At 47.9% G+C, this 13,704-nt stretch overlaps 1 protein-coding gene across 2 annotated transcripts; it reads left to right on the forward strand.

Moving 5' to 3' along the window:
• The first annotated feature begins 8,134 nt into the window (after positions 1–8,134).
• LOC123086421 (zinc finger CCCH domain-containing protein 53) lies at positions 8,135–12,059 on the forward strand. 2 transcript variants are annotated; one of them, XM_044508186.1, is made up of 8 exons: positions 8,138–8,873; positions 8,954–9,121; positions 9,203–9,516; positions 9,601–9,867; positions 9,977–10,196; positions 10,982–11,176; positions 11,332–11,411; positions 11,524–12,059. In XM_044508186.1, exons 1-7 carry the CDS (start codon positions 8,275–8,277, stop codon positions 11,363–11,365), a joined length of 1,797 nt encoding a protein of 598 aa, XP_044364121.1. In that variant the 5' UTR covers positions 8,138–8,274; the 3' UTR covers positions 11,366–11,411; positions 11,524–12,059. The 2 variants fall into 2 exon arrangements, with proteins under 2 accessions (XP_044364122.1, XP_044364121.1); XM_044508187.1 differs by lacking the exon at positions 10,982–11,176 and having other exon boundaries at positions 8,135–8,873.
• Positions 12,060–13,704: the final 1,645 nt, after the last annotated feature.

Here is a 13,704-nt window from a genome sequence, read left to right on the forward strand (position 1 = left end):
AAAACCGCTGGTTTTTTTTTAACCCTAGATCTAGATTTTTTTATTTAGAATGGTTTTTTTTTCATTTAGTTAAATAGCGGACGTTTGTCCGTACGTTCGTTTTAACTAACGCTATTCATTAGTTAACCGCAGACAGCGAACGTTCGTTCATTAGCCTGTTCGTCACGTTTTATTTTCCAGGGCTTTTCCGCGATTATTTTCGATCATGATTTCTGCCCCGATCTTCGTTTTAGTTTATCTTTTTGCTCGGTTATCCAAATCGGGTGAAACAAGCGCCTAGATCTTCGTCTTGAAGCCCTCTTTCTATTTAACCAACTTGAACAAGACTTTGGTACTGTAAAATTTGACTTTAGTCCAGGTTAGCAAACGGATCTTGTTTCTTTTGTAGTTTGAGTTTCGTTGCTCCGTTTGATTTGATTCTTTTTGCAAATTGAATCTCTTAAGTTGAGTTTTCAGATTCAATCTTCTTATTTGAGTTTTACATGTGCATTTTTTCTTGATTGCTTATGTATGCTATTGTTTGTTGCGATAGAATTCCCGAAGTGCGAAGCGTGCTACTACGAGTCTCTAGGATTTGCAGAACGTCGGCAAGGCAAGTAACACTTTGATCATACTTCTCATACCCAGTTTTTATGCATTAGTTTCAATCCTCAAACATTGCATGATTAGGTTGTGATTAACATGTGGGTTTTGGGAAGTAGATGATGAGGTAGAACCTATTACCCTTTTTATTATCAAACCCTTGGGAGTTACTTCTACGTTATGCTTAAATTGGCATGCTATGCTCGTAGACGTGGATTGGGTTTGAGTGCATTCATGATAGATGTGAGTGTTTAATTTATGGTTCTACTTAAGGTGGCAACTTTAATACACATCTGGGTGGATTGTTGGTTTGGGCACCTGGGGATATACTAGTGTTGTCCTAGGAGATCCCGGGGTTATACCGTGTGATCCTCCTATGGTCCGCCACCCAGATTCAAAGGGATCGTAAGATTTTTCATGCTAGAAACTTCTGTGTGCAGCCACAAGCTATTATGGGCACTAGCATAGTGGAGTAAGTTGCATGACCTCTTCTAGTGGTAGGCTAGCAGATGTAGGGGATGTAGGTTGGTACTGTCTACCCGGGGTTAGAGTTAATGCTTATGAAAGACTGTGTCTCGGTCATCCATTTCTCAAACACCATGTAGTGCGAGAAATCCAACGGAGGAGATCGAGTCTTGTGGGGAAAAGTGTGCAAACCTCTACAGAGTGTACAAACTAACCATGACTAGCCATGTGCTTGGTTATGGACATCTTGAGTATCTGGTACTTGAATTATTGATTTGATCTCATCACTCTAAATTAATCTATGGGGTTGATAATTATTTTAATTGGGATTGAGATGGGGGTACCATTCTCAATATTTCAACTATCATGATAGTTAAATAAAATATATTTCTTTGTAGTAGGGAAAAATTGGCTTTTCACGAAAACATTGTAACCATAGAGCCTCCACCAGCCAAATATGCATATAGTGGTAGCCATTATCTGTTCATTGCTCTACTGTGTTACATTGCCAGCATATTCCATGTGCTGACCCGTTTCGGGCTGCAACATATCATGTTGCAGAGTTTTCAGATGAGGAGTAAGGTGCGCTAGGTCATTTGTCGTGCACTCAGCTATGCCGTTGGAGTTGATGGACTCACTTTGTCTTCCAAGCCTTCCGTTCTTATCTTACTTAGATGGCCTTAAGCCATATTTATTGTAAGAAGTTCTCTTTTGAGACGTTCGAGGTAATAAGTGTGTGATTGCTACTCTATTATAAATCCTTCGAATATTATGTGTGTCGGCATTAGCGATCCAGGGATGACACTGAATAGAGAGACTAGACCATCTGAGGTCGGGTCGCTACAAGATGGTATCAGAGCACACGCTGAATGTAGGACACGACTACTAAGATGAGCCATAGGTCACTCCTCTCTACTCATTCCTGCCTCCTCTCCATTTTCTACTCTTTAGGATGGCGGACTCAATGAACAAGTTTACACAGCCGGATGAAGACACACCTTTTGGACGACACTTGAAGGAAATCACTAGGTACCTGAACATTGGAATACCAAGCTTCACCGGGACCTACACCTCCACACTACCAGAAGAGTAATGTTAGATGATTCGAGTTCAAGTTCCCGGAAGGACATTCACGCCAGTCACTGAGCCCATAGAATTTTCCTTTGATGCACCAACCTGGAGTCTAGGAAAGAGCATGGCAGCCCACATCGCCATGGGACGCATCGGCGAAGTTTATCACAAGGAGCTTAAAGACACTATCTACCAGATATGTGGGCGCCGAGATGAGCAATGGGAGATGATCAGCACCATTAAAGACACTATCTATCCAGGAGTTAAGTCATCACATTCATCGCCAGGAGAACCAGATGTGCACAAGCATGATAGATTTTAAGAAGGCGATGACCAGGATCACAGAGATAGAAGAGGAACTCAAGTCTAGATACGATGGATATGAGGAGGAAATGACGATACTTGTGGAGAAGAATGACGACCTGACAAGGAAGCTAGGAGTTTTTATGGGAGACCCCCCGCCAGGAGGAGAAGACGACAAACCCAAGGAGATTCGTTCTGGAGACTACATCATCATCGACGACACCGACTCCAACCCCTATGGCAATGATGATGACTATGAAGACGAAGCTGGAGTGGATATCATGGAGTCTTCCACCGATCATAATTTCTAGTAGACCACCATATGATTAGTAGTATTCCCCCATGTATATATTAGTAGTCCGAGCACTGTAACGATAGTTAGATCGATTGTACGCCCTTGCTTGATATTGATTTGGTGTGATATGATTGTGTTTGTCTCATGTGCATATGGGTAGTGCTTTCTCCTTAGACCACTTTCTATTCTAATCTCTTCCCTCTAAACCCATCAGATGCCTCCGAGACGTGACCCCGGATTTGCCTTTCCACCGGAGCTCACTCAGTTGATCCAGCAGCAAAATACACTGATGCAATTACTAGTTCAGAATCAGAGCAACAATAACAACAACAACAATAACAAAAACAACAACAACAACCCACCGCCACCACCTCCAGTTGATAATTTAGCCCATTTTCTGAGGTTACAATCGCCGGTGTTTTCTAGTAGCACTGAGCCCATAGTTGCGGATGACTGGCTACGCAAGATTGGAAGGGAGTTAACCACTGCCGGTTGCACAGATGCTGAGAAGGTGCATTGTGCCGCACACCAATTGGATGGACCCGCAGCCGCATGGTGGGAAAATTACACAACCACTTTTCCTATAGCCAATGTCACTTGGGAGCAGTTTCAACAAGCTTTCCGCATAGCCCATGTCTCAACTGGAGCTATGAGCGTGAAGAAGCGTGAGTTTTGCAACCTGCGCCAGGGAAATCGTAGTGTGGCTCAGTACGTAGATGAGTTTAGTAAGCTATCTCGCTATGCCCCTGATGATGTGGCCACGGATGCTGTGAAGCAGGAGAAGTTTATGGAAGGGCTGAATGATGAGATGAGCATGCAGTTAATGGTGGCAATATTTAATAACTACCGGGAGTTGGCAGATAAGGCTCTTATGATTGAAGGGAAGCAGCAGCAGATTAAGAGCCGCAAGAGGAAGTATGGACAAGGGAAGTACAATTCTAGAGCTCAGCAGAAGCCCCGTTTCACCCTGAACTCGGGAGGATATACACATAACCATGGAGGCCATACCCACAATGGAGGAGGTTTGCATAACCATAGTGTCCCCAAGAATGGGAACGGGAATGGAGCAGGCAACAATCAGAACCGCTCTAACCCAGCCACACCTGCCAAGAAGGACCAGAGTCACATTACTTGTTTCAAGTGCGGGGAGACTGGGCACTACACCAATGATTGTCCAGAGTTGAAGAATGGCAATGGAAATGGAAGCTCTCGGAAGAAGCCCAACCCTTTCAACAGGGGACAAGTGAACCACGTAAACGTGGAGGAGGTTGAAGAGCAGCCAGATGTAGTTATCGGTAAGTTTTTGGTTAAGTCATTTACCGCTCTCGTTCTTTTTGATAGTAGTGCATCACATTCATACATTTCAAGGGGATTTGTGGACAAGTTTAAGTTACCCACCTTAGCCCTTAGGACGCCTTTGCTAGTGAGCTCACCCGGTGCAGAGTATATGGCCAGCCGATGGTTCGATCGGTTACCCTTAGCCATTGGCAGCCATGTTTTCCCCTCAGACCTAATAATTTTGGAATCCCAAGGATTGGATGTGATATTGGGAATGGATTGGCTATCGAATTATGGAGGAAACATTGATTGTGCTAGCAAGTCAATTCTGCTCACTACCCCGGAGGGAAAAAGGATTAAGTATGTATCCAGGCATGTACCAAAGAGGACTCACGTAAATTTCCTCACGGGAGTTGTTCAAGAGAAAGTGCATGTAGTGAAGGATTTTCCAGTTGCATTCCCAGAGGAACTACCAGGCATGCCCCCGGATCGAGACATTGAGTTTTTGATAGAGTTATTGCCAGGCACCGGACCAATATCAAAGAGACCATACCAGATGCCCGCAAATGATCTGGAGGAGATCAAGAAGTAGATTAAGGAGTTATTGGAGAAAGGTTACATTCGACGAAGTTCGTCACCATGGGGAGCCCCCGTGCTCTTGGTTGAGAAGAAGGATAAGTCTTTGAGAATGGTTGTTGATTATCGGGCATTGAATGAAGTAACGATCAAGAACAAGTACCCACTGCCGATGATCAATGATTTGTTTGACCAGCTGCAAGGAGCTAAAGTCTTTTCCAAGATCGGTCTTCGATCAGGATACCACCAGTTGAAGATTCGAGAAAAGTATATACCAAAAACAGCTTTCACCACAAGGTACGGGTTGTATGAGTATACGGTTATGTCATTTGGATTGACTAATGCCCCTGCCTATTTCATGAGTATGATGAATAAGGTGTTCATGGAGTTCTTGGATAAGTTCATTGTGGTGTTCATTGATGACATTTTGGTGTACTCGAAGAATGAAGAAGAGCACAAGGAACATTTGTGTTTAGTTCTCGAGAAGCTCAGGGAACACCAGCTATACGCTAAATTCAGCAAATGTGAATTTTGGTTGAAGGAAGTTGGATTCCTTGGACATGTTATATCAGGAGAAGGTATAGTAGTAGACCCCACCAAAGTTAAGTCAGTCACTGAATGGTTGGCACCCACCTCAATTGGAGAGATACGCAGTTTTCTTGGACTCGCGGGATATTACCGGAGATTCATTGAGAATCTTTCTAAGATTGCGAAGCCCATGGCGGCGTTGTTGAAGAAGGACACCAAGTTCCATTGGACTGAAGAATGTGAAGCAAGTTTCCAAGAGTTGAAGAAACGTCTAACCACAGCCCCAGTGTTGATTCTGCCGGATATACGCAAGGATTTCCAAGTGTATTGCGACGCCTCTCGCTTAGGACTTGGAGGAGTACTAATACAGGACGGAAGAGTTGTTTCATATGCCTCACGACAACTTTGACCGCATGAGTTGAATTACGCCACGCATGATTTAGAGTTAGCAGCTGTAGTGCATGCACTCAAGACCTGGAGACACTTTCTTTTTGGAAACCATTGTGATGTGTACACGGATCATAAGAGTTTGAAGTACATTTTCACACAGAAGGAGATGAACCTCAGGCAGAGGAGATGGTTGGAGATCATAAAGGATTATGATATGAAGTTGCATTATCATCCAGGCAAGGCCAATGTCGTAGCAGACGCTTTGAGCCGGAAGAGTTATATAAATACCCTCGTAAGCGGGGAATTGCCAAAGGAGTTAGCAGAGGATCTCAGGGAACTTCATTTGGAGATTGTTCCTAGAGGTTTTGTTGCAACGATGGAAGTTCAGTCAACATTATTGGGAAAGATTTGAGAAGCACAGAAGGATGACAAAGAAATTGCTGAAATAAATGAGAAAATGAGCAAAGGAAAAGCCAAAGGTTTTCGTGAAGATGAGCACGACACCTTGTGGTTTGAGGACCTTGTTTATGTGCCCAATAATGCCGAGATCAGGAAGTTGATACTACAGGAAGCTCATGACTCGCCATACTCGATACACCCCGGAAACATAGTCGGATCCGAGTCTAGATAAGGTCCGAGTCGGACAGACCCGACTATGAGACAGAGTGATAGGTCATCTGTGAGTCTCGAGCACAACATATATTCTATGCCCTAAGACCTAAGCTGGCGCATGTACTTGGGATGGTGGCATACCTGCTTTGGGCTGACCAAATGCTACTCTATAACTGGGTAGTTATAAAGGTAGGTTTCGGGATTGTCTAGACCCATCTTGCGAGACATCGTCGATCAAGATGGGATTTTCCCCTCCGATCAGGAGAGATATACCTTGGGCCCTCGTGTGATCCGACCAAGATAAGCATGGCCATGCGACAAGGATTATGAGATAATCCGTTTTGTGGTCGGCATCACTGGAACGAGAAAGAGGTTGAGCTAGCACAAGGATGACAGACTCACCTTGAGCCCGACAACATATATCACGTGGCAAAGGGGACAGAAGTGTGACATGTTGTATAGGTTGGTGAACTGTCTTCATTGTCTACTTGGTGGTTGGCATGCCTTACTAGGGGCCGCTACCAGCCGAGCAGATCAGAGGTGATTCGACCTGCGACCAAGCCGACTTGAACCTAAGGGGTTGCGTGCTTAAGGGAAGGAACCTGTGAGACCGGATCCGACTTCATGAGTCAGATGTGATCCTACCCGGACTCGAATCCAGGCCGAACAGAATTTGGGCTTTAGGATCCATGCGAGGCTCAAGTGTTGAGCCTGCGATGAATGCCTATATATAATGGAGGTGCGACACACTCATTCAGTTGATCGCTTCGACGCCATCACTAGGGATTTTGCATGTGTTGAAACTAGCCACCTCCATTCGTTGCCGGCTGTGCGATCAGACCTAGCAGTCCGCCACATGGTGTTCCTCTTACGCGCACGGATACCACTAGAGGTGATGCACTTGCATCACTCCGGCGAACCTATACGTGGGATCTGACGATCGTCTGTTTAAGGGAGACAAGCAAGGAGGAGACGAACCCCACGGGCGCGCTGCTCCAATTCTACTTCCGCTGCACGGCACTACGTGTCTAGCGGTAATGATTTGTGATCCATCTATGTCAGCATCTTCCTGGATGTTCTGCGGATAGGAATTTTTAATTTGCAGTCGACACACCCTACCATAGAGCCCAACAACGACACATTATCATTTTGCTCCGAGAAGTGGACCTTTCTTTTCGCCGTAGAGTGGGAGCCTTGGATCCCGTGCCTGAGGAGTGATGTGTCGATGACCCACCTTGCGCTCTCTTTGGCCCACTCCACCACCAAATATTCTCCCGAATCTTCACAATTTGGCAATGTCGAGGGCTACTGTCAGCGACACAAGGATGTACAACCTTGATTGAGGGCTAGAAACATGGGGTCATGATGCACCCATTGTGGCCCAACCTAATGCCCATGGCCTTAGTACATTTTCACGGCATGTGTTTCCGTGCCTTAGGATCGGCCCATTGGGTTTCGCCCCTACCAGGAGTAGATGGATGCAACCGGTGGAGGGGGTGGGGGGGGAGAGGATTCAAAGGCGAGCGAAACTTCCAAAAGAAGTAAATTACTCGCGTGAAACGCGGGAGCGTATTTAAGGACATGGAGTGGCAGATGCAAAGGAACAATTTTGACAGGTCATCGAAGAAATAGCATTGATCACACTAATTCGTAACGCATTTGACCATATCGGAAAAAACGATGATGCTTCGGTGCCTTAAGGCACCTGCCTTTGTGTCTATAACATGTAGGCCCAACAGATGACTGGCCCACATGTCAGTGACCCAAAGGCAGGTGCCTTTAAGGCACTGAAGCTGCGTCCCGGAAAAAGTTATACACAACCTAAATTGAAAGAGAGGGAGTACCAAAAATGAAACTCAGGACAACCATCTCAAATCCAAAATTTGAATGTGACAACCATCTCTCTAGGTAAACCGTATAGAGAGGAAAACCTCAACCGGTCATTGATGGAGGGAAACTGATTTGTGGGAAGAAGACACTGCACTTTCCCAGCCCAACCCAACGCAGCCGCGCTATTTATTTCACTGTGCCGCTTACAGCTGTGCCCCCACCCTTCCTCCTCGTCTTCCCTCCTCTGTAATCCAATCTTTTCACATTCCCCGCTCCTCGCTCCCCCCCTCCCGTCCCCTCCGAGAAATCAAAGCCCGCCGCCGCGTGGAGATACTAGCGGCGCAATGGACGCCTACGAGGCCACCAAGGTGGTGTTCGCACGGGTCCAGGGGCTCGTCGACGCGGACCTCGCCTCCAAGATCATGGGCATGCTGCTCACCCAGGACAAGAGCGAGGAGGATATGATCCGCCTCGCCTTCGGCCCCGAGCACCTCCTCCAGTCCGTCGTCGCCGACCTCGCGGCCTGCAGCAAACCCCCCTCCCCGCCCGCGCCGGCATGGAGGATGGCGCCGGGTGCGGCTGGAGGAGATGCTGAAGGCGGCCTCCCGTTCGGCGCCGCATCCGAAGCGTTCTACCCCGAGGAGGAGTACGGCTGCTGGTCTCCGGCGAGCGGCACTCATCACCGCCGGAGCTTCTCGCTGAGCGACGCCGAGGGCGGGTGGAAGCCGTGCCAGTACTTCGCCCGGGGGTTCTGCAAGAACGGCTCCGGCTGCCGCTTCCTGCACGGGCTGCCCGAGGACGTCGCCGAGCAGGAGATGGCGGTCATGCGCGCCAAGGCCCTCGCCGCCGCGCGGTCGCAGATGATGGCGCCCGCCTTCCCCTTCTCGCCATCGCCGCCCAAAGGCCTCAGCTTCCTCCTACAGCAGCAGAGCGAGTCCCAAAGGTGGCACCTTTTAAATCCCCATAAGCTTCCATTTTCTCTTGTCATTCAGCCGTCCAGATTACTGATACTTGCTGCTTCAGGGCGGCGGACATGCTGTTCGCCGGAGGCGATGACATGCACAGGTTCTCCCACCGGTCGCCTCGCATGGACCGCGGCGACCTCGCCATCAACCACGGCGCGCGCCAGATCTACCTCACCTTCCCCGCCGACTCCACCTTCACCGAAGAGGACGTGTCAAGCTACTTCAGGTGCGCACACGCCGCCATTGTTGCATACTAAACCTCCGCCTTCTGCTCTAATGTCGACCGATCATTTGGTTGAGTGCGCAGCATGTACGGGCCGGTACAGGACGTGCGCATCCCGCACCAGCCGAAGCGCATGTTCGGCTTCGTCTCCTTCGTCTACCCGGAGACGGTGCGGCTCGTCCTCGCCAAGGGCAACCCACACTTCGTCTGCGACGCGCGCGTCCTCGTCAAGCCTTACAAGGAGAAGGGCAAGGTCCCCGACAGGTTCAGGCATGGCGGCGGCGGCGGCCACTGCCTCTCTCCTCACCACCGCGAGTTCGCCTCCGTGGGCAGCGCGCTGCCGCCTGCCGGTCTGCTCGACTCCAGGGACCCCTTCGACCTCCAGCAGCCGCAAATCGGTGAGCATTTGAACACTCCTATCTACTCCCTCATCATCAGTTATTTGCGCAAGGCGTTTGACGAGATGGTGTTGCCATTGCCAGGGCAGAGAATGCTGTACGGGAGCATGGCCGGCCACGAGGCGGCGTTTCTGAGGAGGAGGCTGGAGGAGCAGCAGGAGGCGGCGGAGCTGCAGCATGCCATCGAGCTGCAAGGCCGCCGGCTCATGGGGCTGCAGTTTCTTGACCTCAAGAACAGGGGCCACCACCTCCTCGGCTCCCCCGTGGGCTCACCTTCCGACGGCAATGGCGGCTGCTTCAGTGGGAACGGCAATGGCGTCCATCTTGATGACGCCATTAGCACCATCCAAGGTCCAGTTCTTGAAAAGCATTACATGTCGATTTTTTTTTCCTTTTTGCAAATGCACATTTGGTTACCCTGAGTGTTCAGAGCTCATCATGACATCTATGCTTGTTGCAGATAACAGCAATCTGAGCAGTGGTCTTTTCATGGGTCCATATGCTGCTGCTTCTGTGATTTCTAAAGAAGGGAAGCAGGAGTGTCAGGAGGAGGGTGGTGATGGCAATGGCAATGGCGATGGCAGTCCCAAGCAGGCAGTCAACTCTGGGGAAGAGGGGAGGAGGGAATCTGGTCCTGGGGCAGCAGCTGCATCCAATGTTGTTTGTGAATACCAAGAAAGGTAATAGTATATCTGTAATCCTTGGGTGGATATTAGTATCGTATGGGGCCAACATGGTTTTTCACCACTTGGGTGGATGTCTGCTTCGGGATATTCGAAATGCATATTTTTCCATTAGAAAACTTGAACATCTCATATTTCTAGAAACCATCCTGTAACATGTAGTATCAGTGTTAAATTTAGTATAATCATAAGCATTATGTGCTTCAACGATAATAACTTTATGCAGTACACATATTATCATATTCAGGCATCAAATTTACATGGTTTGTATGTCTATAAAACTTTCAAAAGGTATCACCAGATTTTGAATCATAAAAAATGAATTTTGGACAGATAGTGGACATTCACCAAAGTGATGAAATGCATTTTGGACAAATAGTGGACATTCACCGGAGTACTATTACTTTTTGGGTAACTAAAAGGGGAAAAAATGGAAAACTTTCAGTAATTAGTGCAGCAACCTCTTTTCCTTTTCTTCATCTGTATAGTATATGCTAATCATATTAGTCTCTTTTATAGTAACAAAAACAAAAAAGACATTGCAAAAAGGTGACGAGGTATAGGCTTTTGTGGTGCTAATCATAGGCTCTCTTGATTAGTACATACTAGACGGGACTCGAAGAAGAGAAGAGAAACTCAAACTAGTGACCCCAGCTAATGACAACTATCCATATTAACTGGTTAAACAGTTCCTTTTGCTTCTTTTGTGGGGGGCTCTACCATACTGTATTTCCATAATTGATTGATGTGTGTGCGTGTGTGTCTTGTTTTTTGAATTGTAGTGGCATGGAGCACACCCACCACCTGCCTGGTAGCCCCTTTGCTTCCCCCACCAAGGAGGCCTCCATTGCTGCTGCTGAGCAGCTGACAGCTCACACTGGTGCCATGGGCAACAGTAGCAGCCCCCACCTGGTGGCCTCTTCTCTTTTCCCGCCTACAAAACCTCTCTACAGCTCCTGCTTCTCTCAAGTGCCTAGGTGATTATTATTTGAAAACATCACTCCAGTTGATTCACTTCCCTTCATGCTAATATCTGTTTTTGACCTGCATCAGGAATTAGTACTACATGTTTGTGAGAAAATTGTTAACAACAGTTATGTGAGTGAGATGATAAATTGTTTTTCCTCTTCAGATTGTCGTCTGGGCAGGGAGCAATTGGGCTGTGAATAGAGCAAAGAAGAGGGGCGTCATCTCCTCTCTGAAGTGCTGGGAGTAAGTGTCAACAGCAACAATCACTGGCTCAATCATGGTAGAAGGATGCATGTAGGAGTATATAATAGTAAAATTACCGTCCCTGATGATGGGCTTTTTTGTGTGCATGCAGGGGCTCGTGTGATGACTGACCCCATCAACAAGTGGTGGTCGGAAAAAGAAAAGGAAAGCGTTAACAGATTCTAGGAGGTGTATCTTGTTGAGTTGGGAGAGGGACAGCAGCAGCAACTCAACAGCAACAACAGCAACAGATTAAGAAAGGAAACAAGTCCTAGGTTGTCTTTAGCCCTAGGCATTTTACTAGTTAGTAGTATATGGTAGCAGCATAAAATAGTACCCAGTCGGTCGTTTTAATTATTACCTAGTTCCTGCAAGAGTCGAGTGGAGTCGAGCCGAGCATAGCAAGGGGAAAGTCAAGTGTGGAAAGTACTTACTAGAAACCATCATGCATAACTGCATTGCTGCGTGTGTGCGCTCGGTCAGGTCAAGGTCAAGGTCAAGGTCAGGTCGATCCTCTGTTTGTGTGGATCTCATCTCAGTCTGATCTGATGACAGAAGAACAAGTATACCGTCACTGCTTGGCTAGCCTTTGACTCCTGGCAGCAGTGGCCACTTTGTGACTAATGACTATCAGTGATGCATTGTGGACATCAAACTGGGTCTTTGTGAAAATAACCTCTCCTTTGCTTATCGTTCGTTAGAAGAAGATAGGACCGATTTTTTTTTACCATATACCGCATCTGGTTTAAAATAAAGAACTCAAGCAATCTTCAGCAGAGAGAGAGGGGGAAGCAAAAGCCAGAGATGCAGGCGGAGAGAGGGGAAAGTGATGAGATGGGCGCTGCTGCTGCTGCTGCTTTTGGTGGTGGGACCGGAGCGGGCCGGAGTCTGAGGGGCAGTCACGGGCGCAGACAGATAGCTTACCGTGTGTGTCCTTTTGCCCATGCACTAGTCACTCGTCCATCTATCGTGATCCATCTCCCGCTGCTGCCTGCTGCCTGCTGCTACATCTTTTCGCCGTCTTCTCCGTCCGTCCGTCCATGTACACTTCGTTCTAGTCGCCCTAGATGAACAGAGCCTATGCAGCTACTACTACCGCTCTACTCTACTACGTACTAGTAGGTGACAAACAAATGGATTTTTACTGTGATCCTCCGTTTTACAGTAGTACTACCAGTAGTACTGTAGAAATAGTTGTACCTTGCTGGAGAAAAGATCACCTGTTGGGTTTTGCCCGTGGAGCGTGGAGAGCGAATCCGATGGTGCGTGGGCTCAAGTTGACTGGGACCACTCGTCCGTCAATGGAGACCTGACGGGGTAACGGGGGACACGCGCACCCACGGCATGCATGTCAGTCTCATGCCATGCCCGGCAAGGGCAAGCATATCCCATGCTCCTATTTATTCTCATTCTTCAGGTGGTACCAACATTATTTTTATTTTCAGGGATGCTAAAATCTTGACGTCAGATTTATTTTTAGGGATGACAACTCGAAAGTTTTACATGCCAATTTACATAGACGTAATAAGGACGGCAAATTTAGTCTCCAAACATGGCAATTTTTGGGCAAAAATAAAATAAAAATAAACTGAGACGGATTTTCCATCCTCGACCAACATAATTTTCATGGAAAACTTTCGATTTTCATACTTAAAAGTCAGGCGTTTGCTGGATATTCGGGTTCCCTGTTTTTTTTCCGTTTTGACGAGCAGACATTTCCCATGATTGAATGATCCTGTTCTAACGGCTAGAGATCGTCTGCTTGACGAGCAGACATTTCCCATGACCGAACGATCCTGTTCAAATGGTTAGAGTCGGTCTGCTTGACGAGCAGCCATTTTCCCATGACCGAACGAGCCTGGTCTAACGGTCATAGTTTGTCTGCAGGTATACTTCGGTAAAGGATGTTGGAGTACCTGCCGCCTCCAGGGGCATCCACGCGCCTCACAGTCCAGGTGGTGGCATCCATGCCGTCTGATTGTGTAATCCCGTGCTTCACTGTGACGGCAGCTTCGAGCATCCATGACGCGTGTGCCATGGGCATGAGGCCCTCAGGCCAACTCCACCGCACGACCTCAAACAGACGTCCGTTTTGTCCGGATTTTGTCCGTTTGGGGTGGCAATAGGGAGGAGAACGGACATGCGTGTCCGGTTTGGGTTTGAGGCGCACACCGCGGCAGAGTGACCTAAAACGTCCGCTGCATCCCTGCCCTCGGAATCTCGTCGCCGCGCCGCGTCCGACATGGCCGCTCGCCCACGCGTCGGCCACGCGCTCACTGCAGCCTGCTCGTCG

Source organism: Triticum aestivum, chromosome 4A (assembly GCF_018294505.1).
Source record: "Triticum aestivum cultivar Chinese Spring chromosome 4A, IWGSC CS RefSeq v2.1, whole genome shotgun sequence".
Taxonomy (NCBI): Eukaryota; Viridiplantae; Streptophyta; class Magnoliopsida; order Poales; family Poaceae; genus Triticum; species Triticum aestivum.

What these genes read in the sequence shown, in the direction of transcription:
- LOC123086421 (XM_044508186.1), top strand. Translation starts at nt 8,275, where the DNA reads ATGGACGCCTACGAGGCCACCAAGGTGGTGTTCGCACGGGTCCAGGGG. An exon ending in CGCCATTAGCACCATCCAAG is followed by an intron (nt 9,868 to 9,976) that starts GTCCAGTTCTTG and finishes TGCTTGTTGCAG; the next exon opens with ATAACAGCAATCTGAGCAGT. An exon ending in GTTTGTGAATACCAAGAAAG is followed by an intron (nt 10,197 to 10,981) that starts GTAATAGTATAT and finishes TTTGAATTGTAG; the next exon opens with TGGCATGGAGCACACCCACC.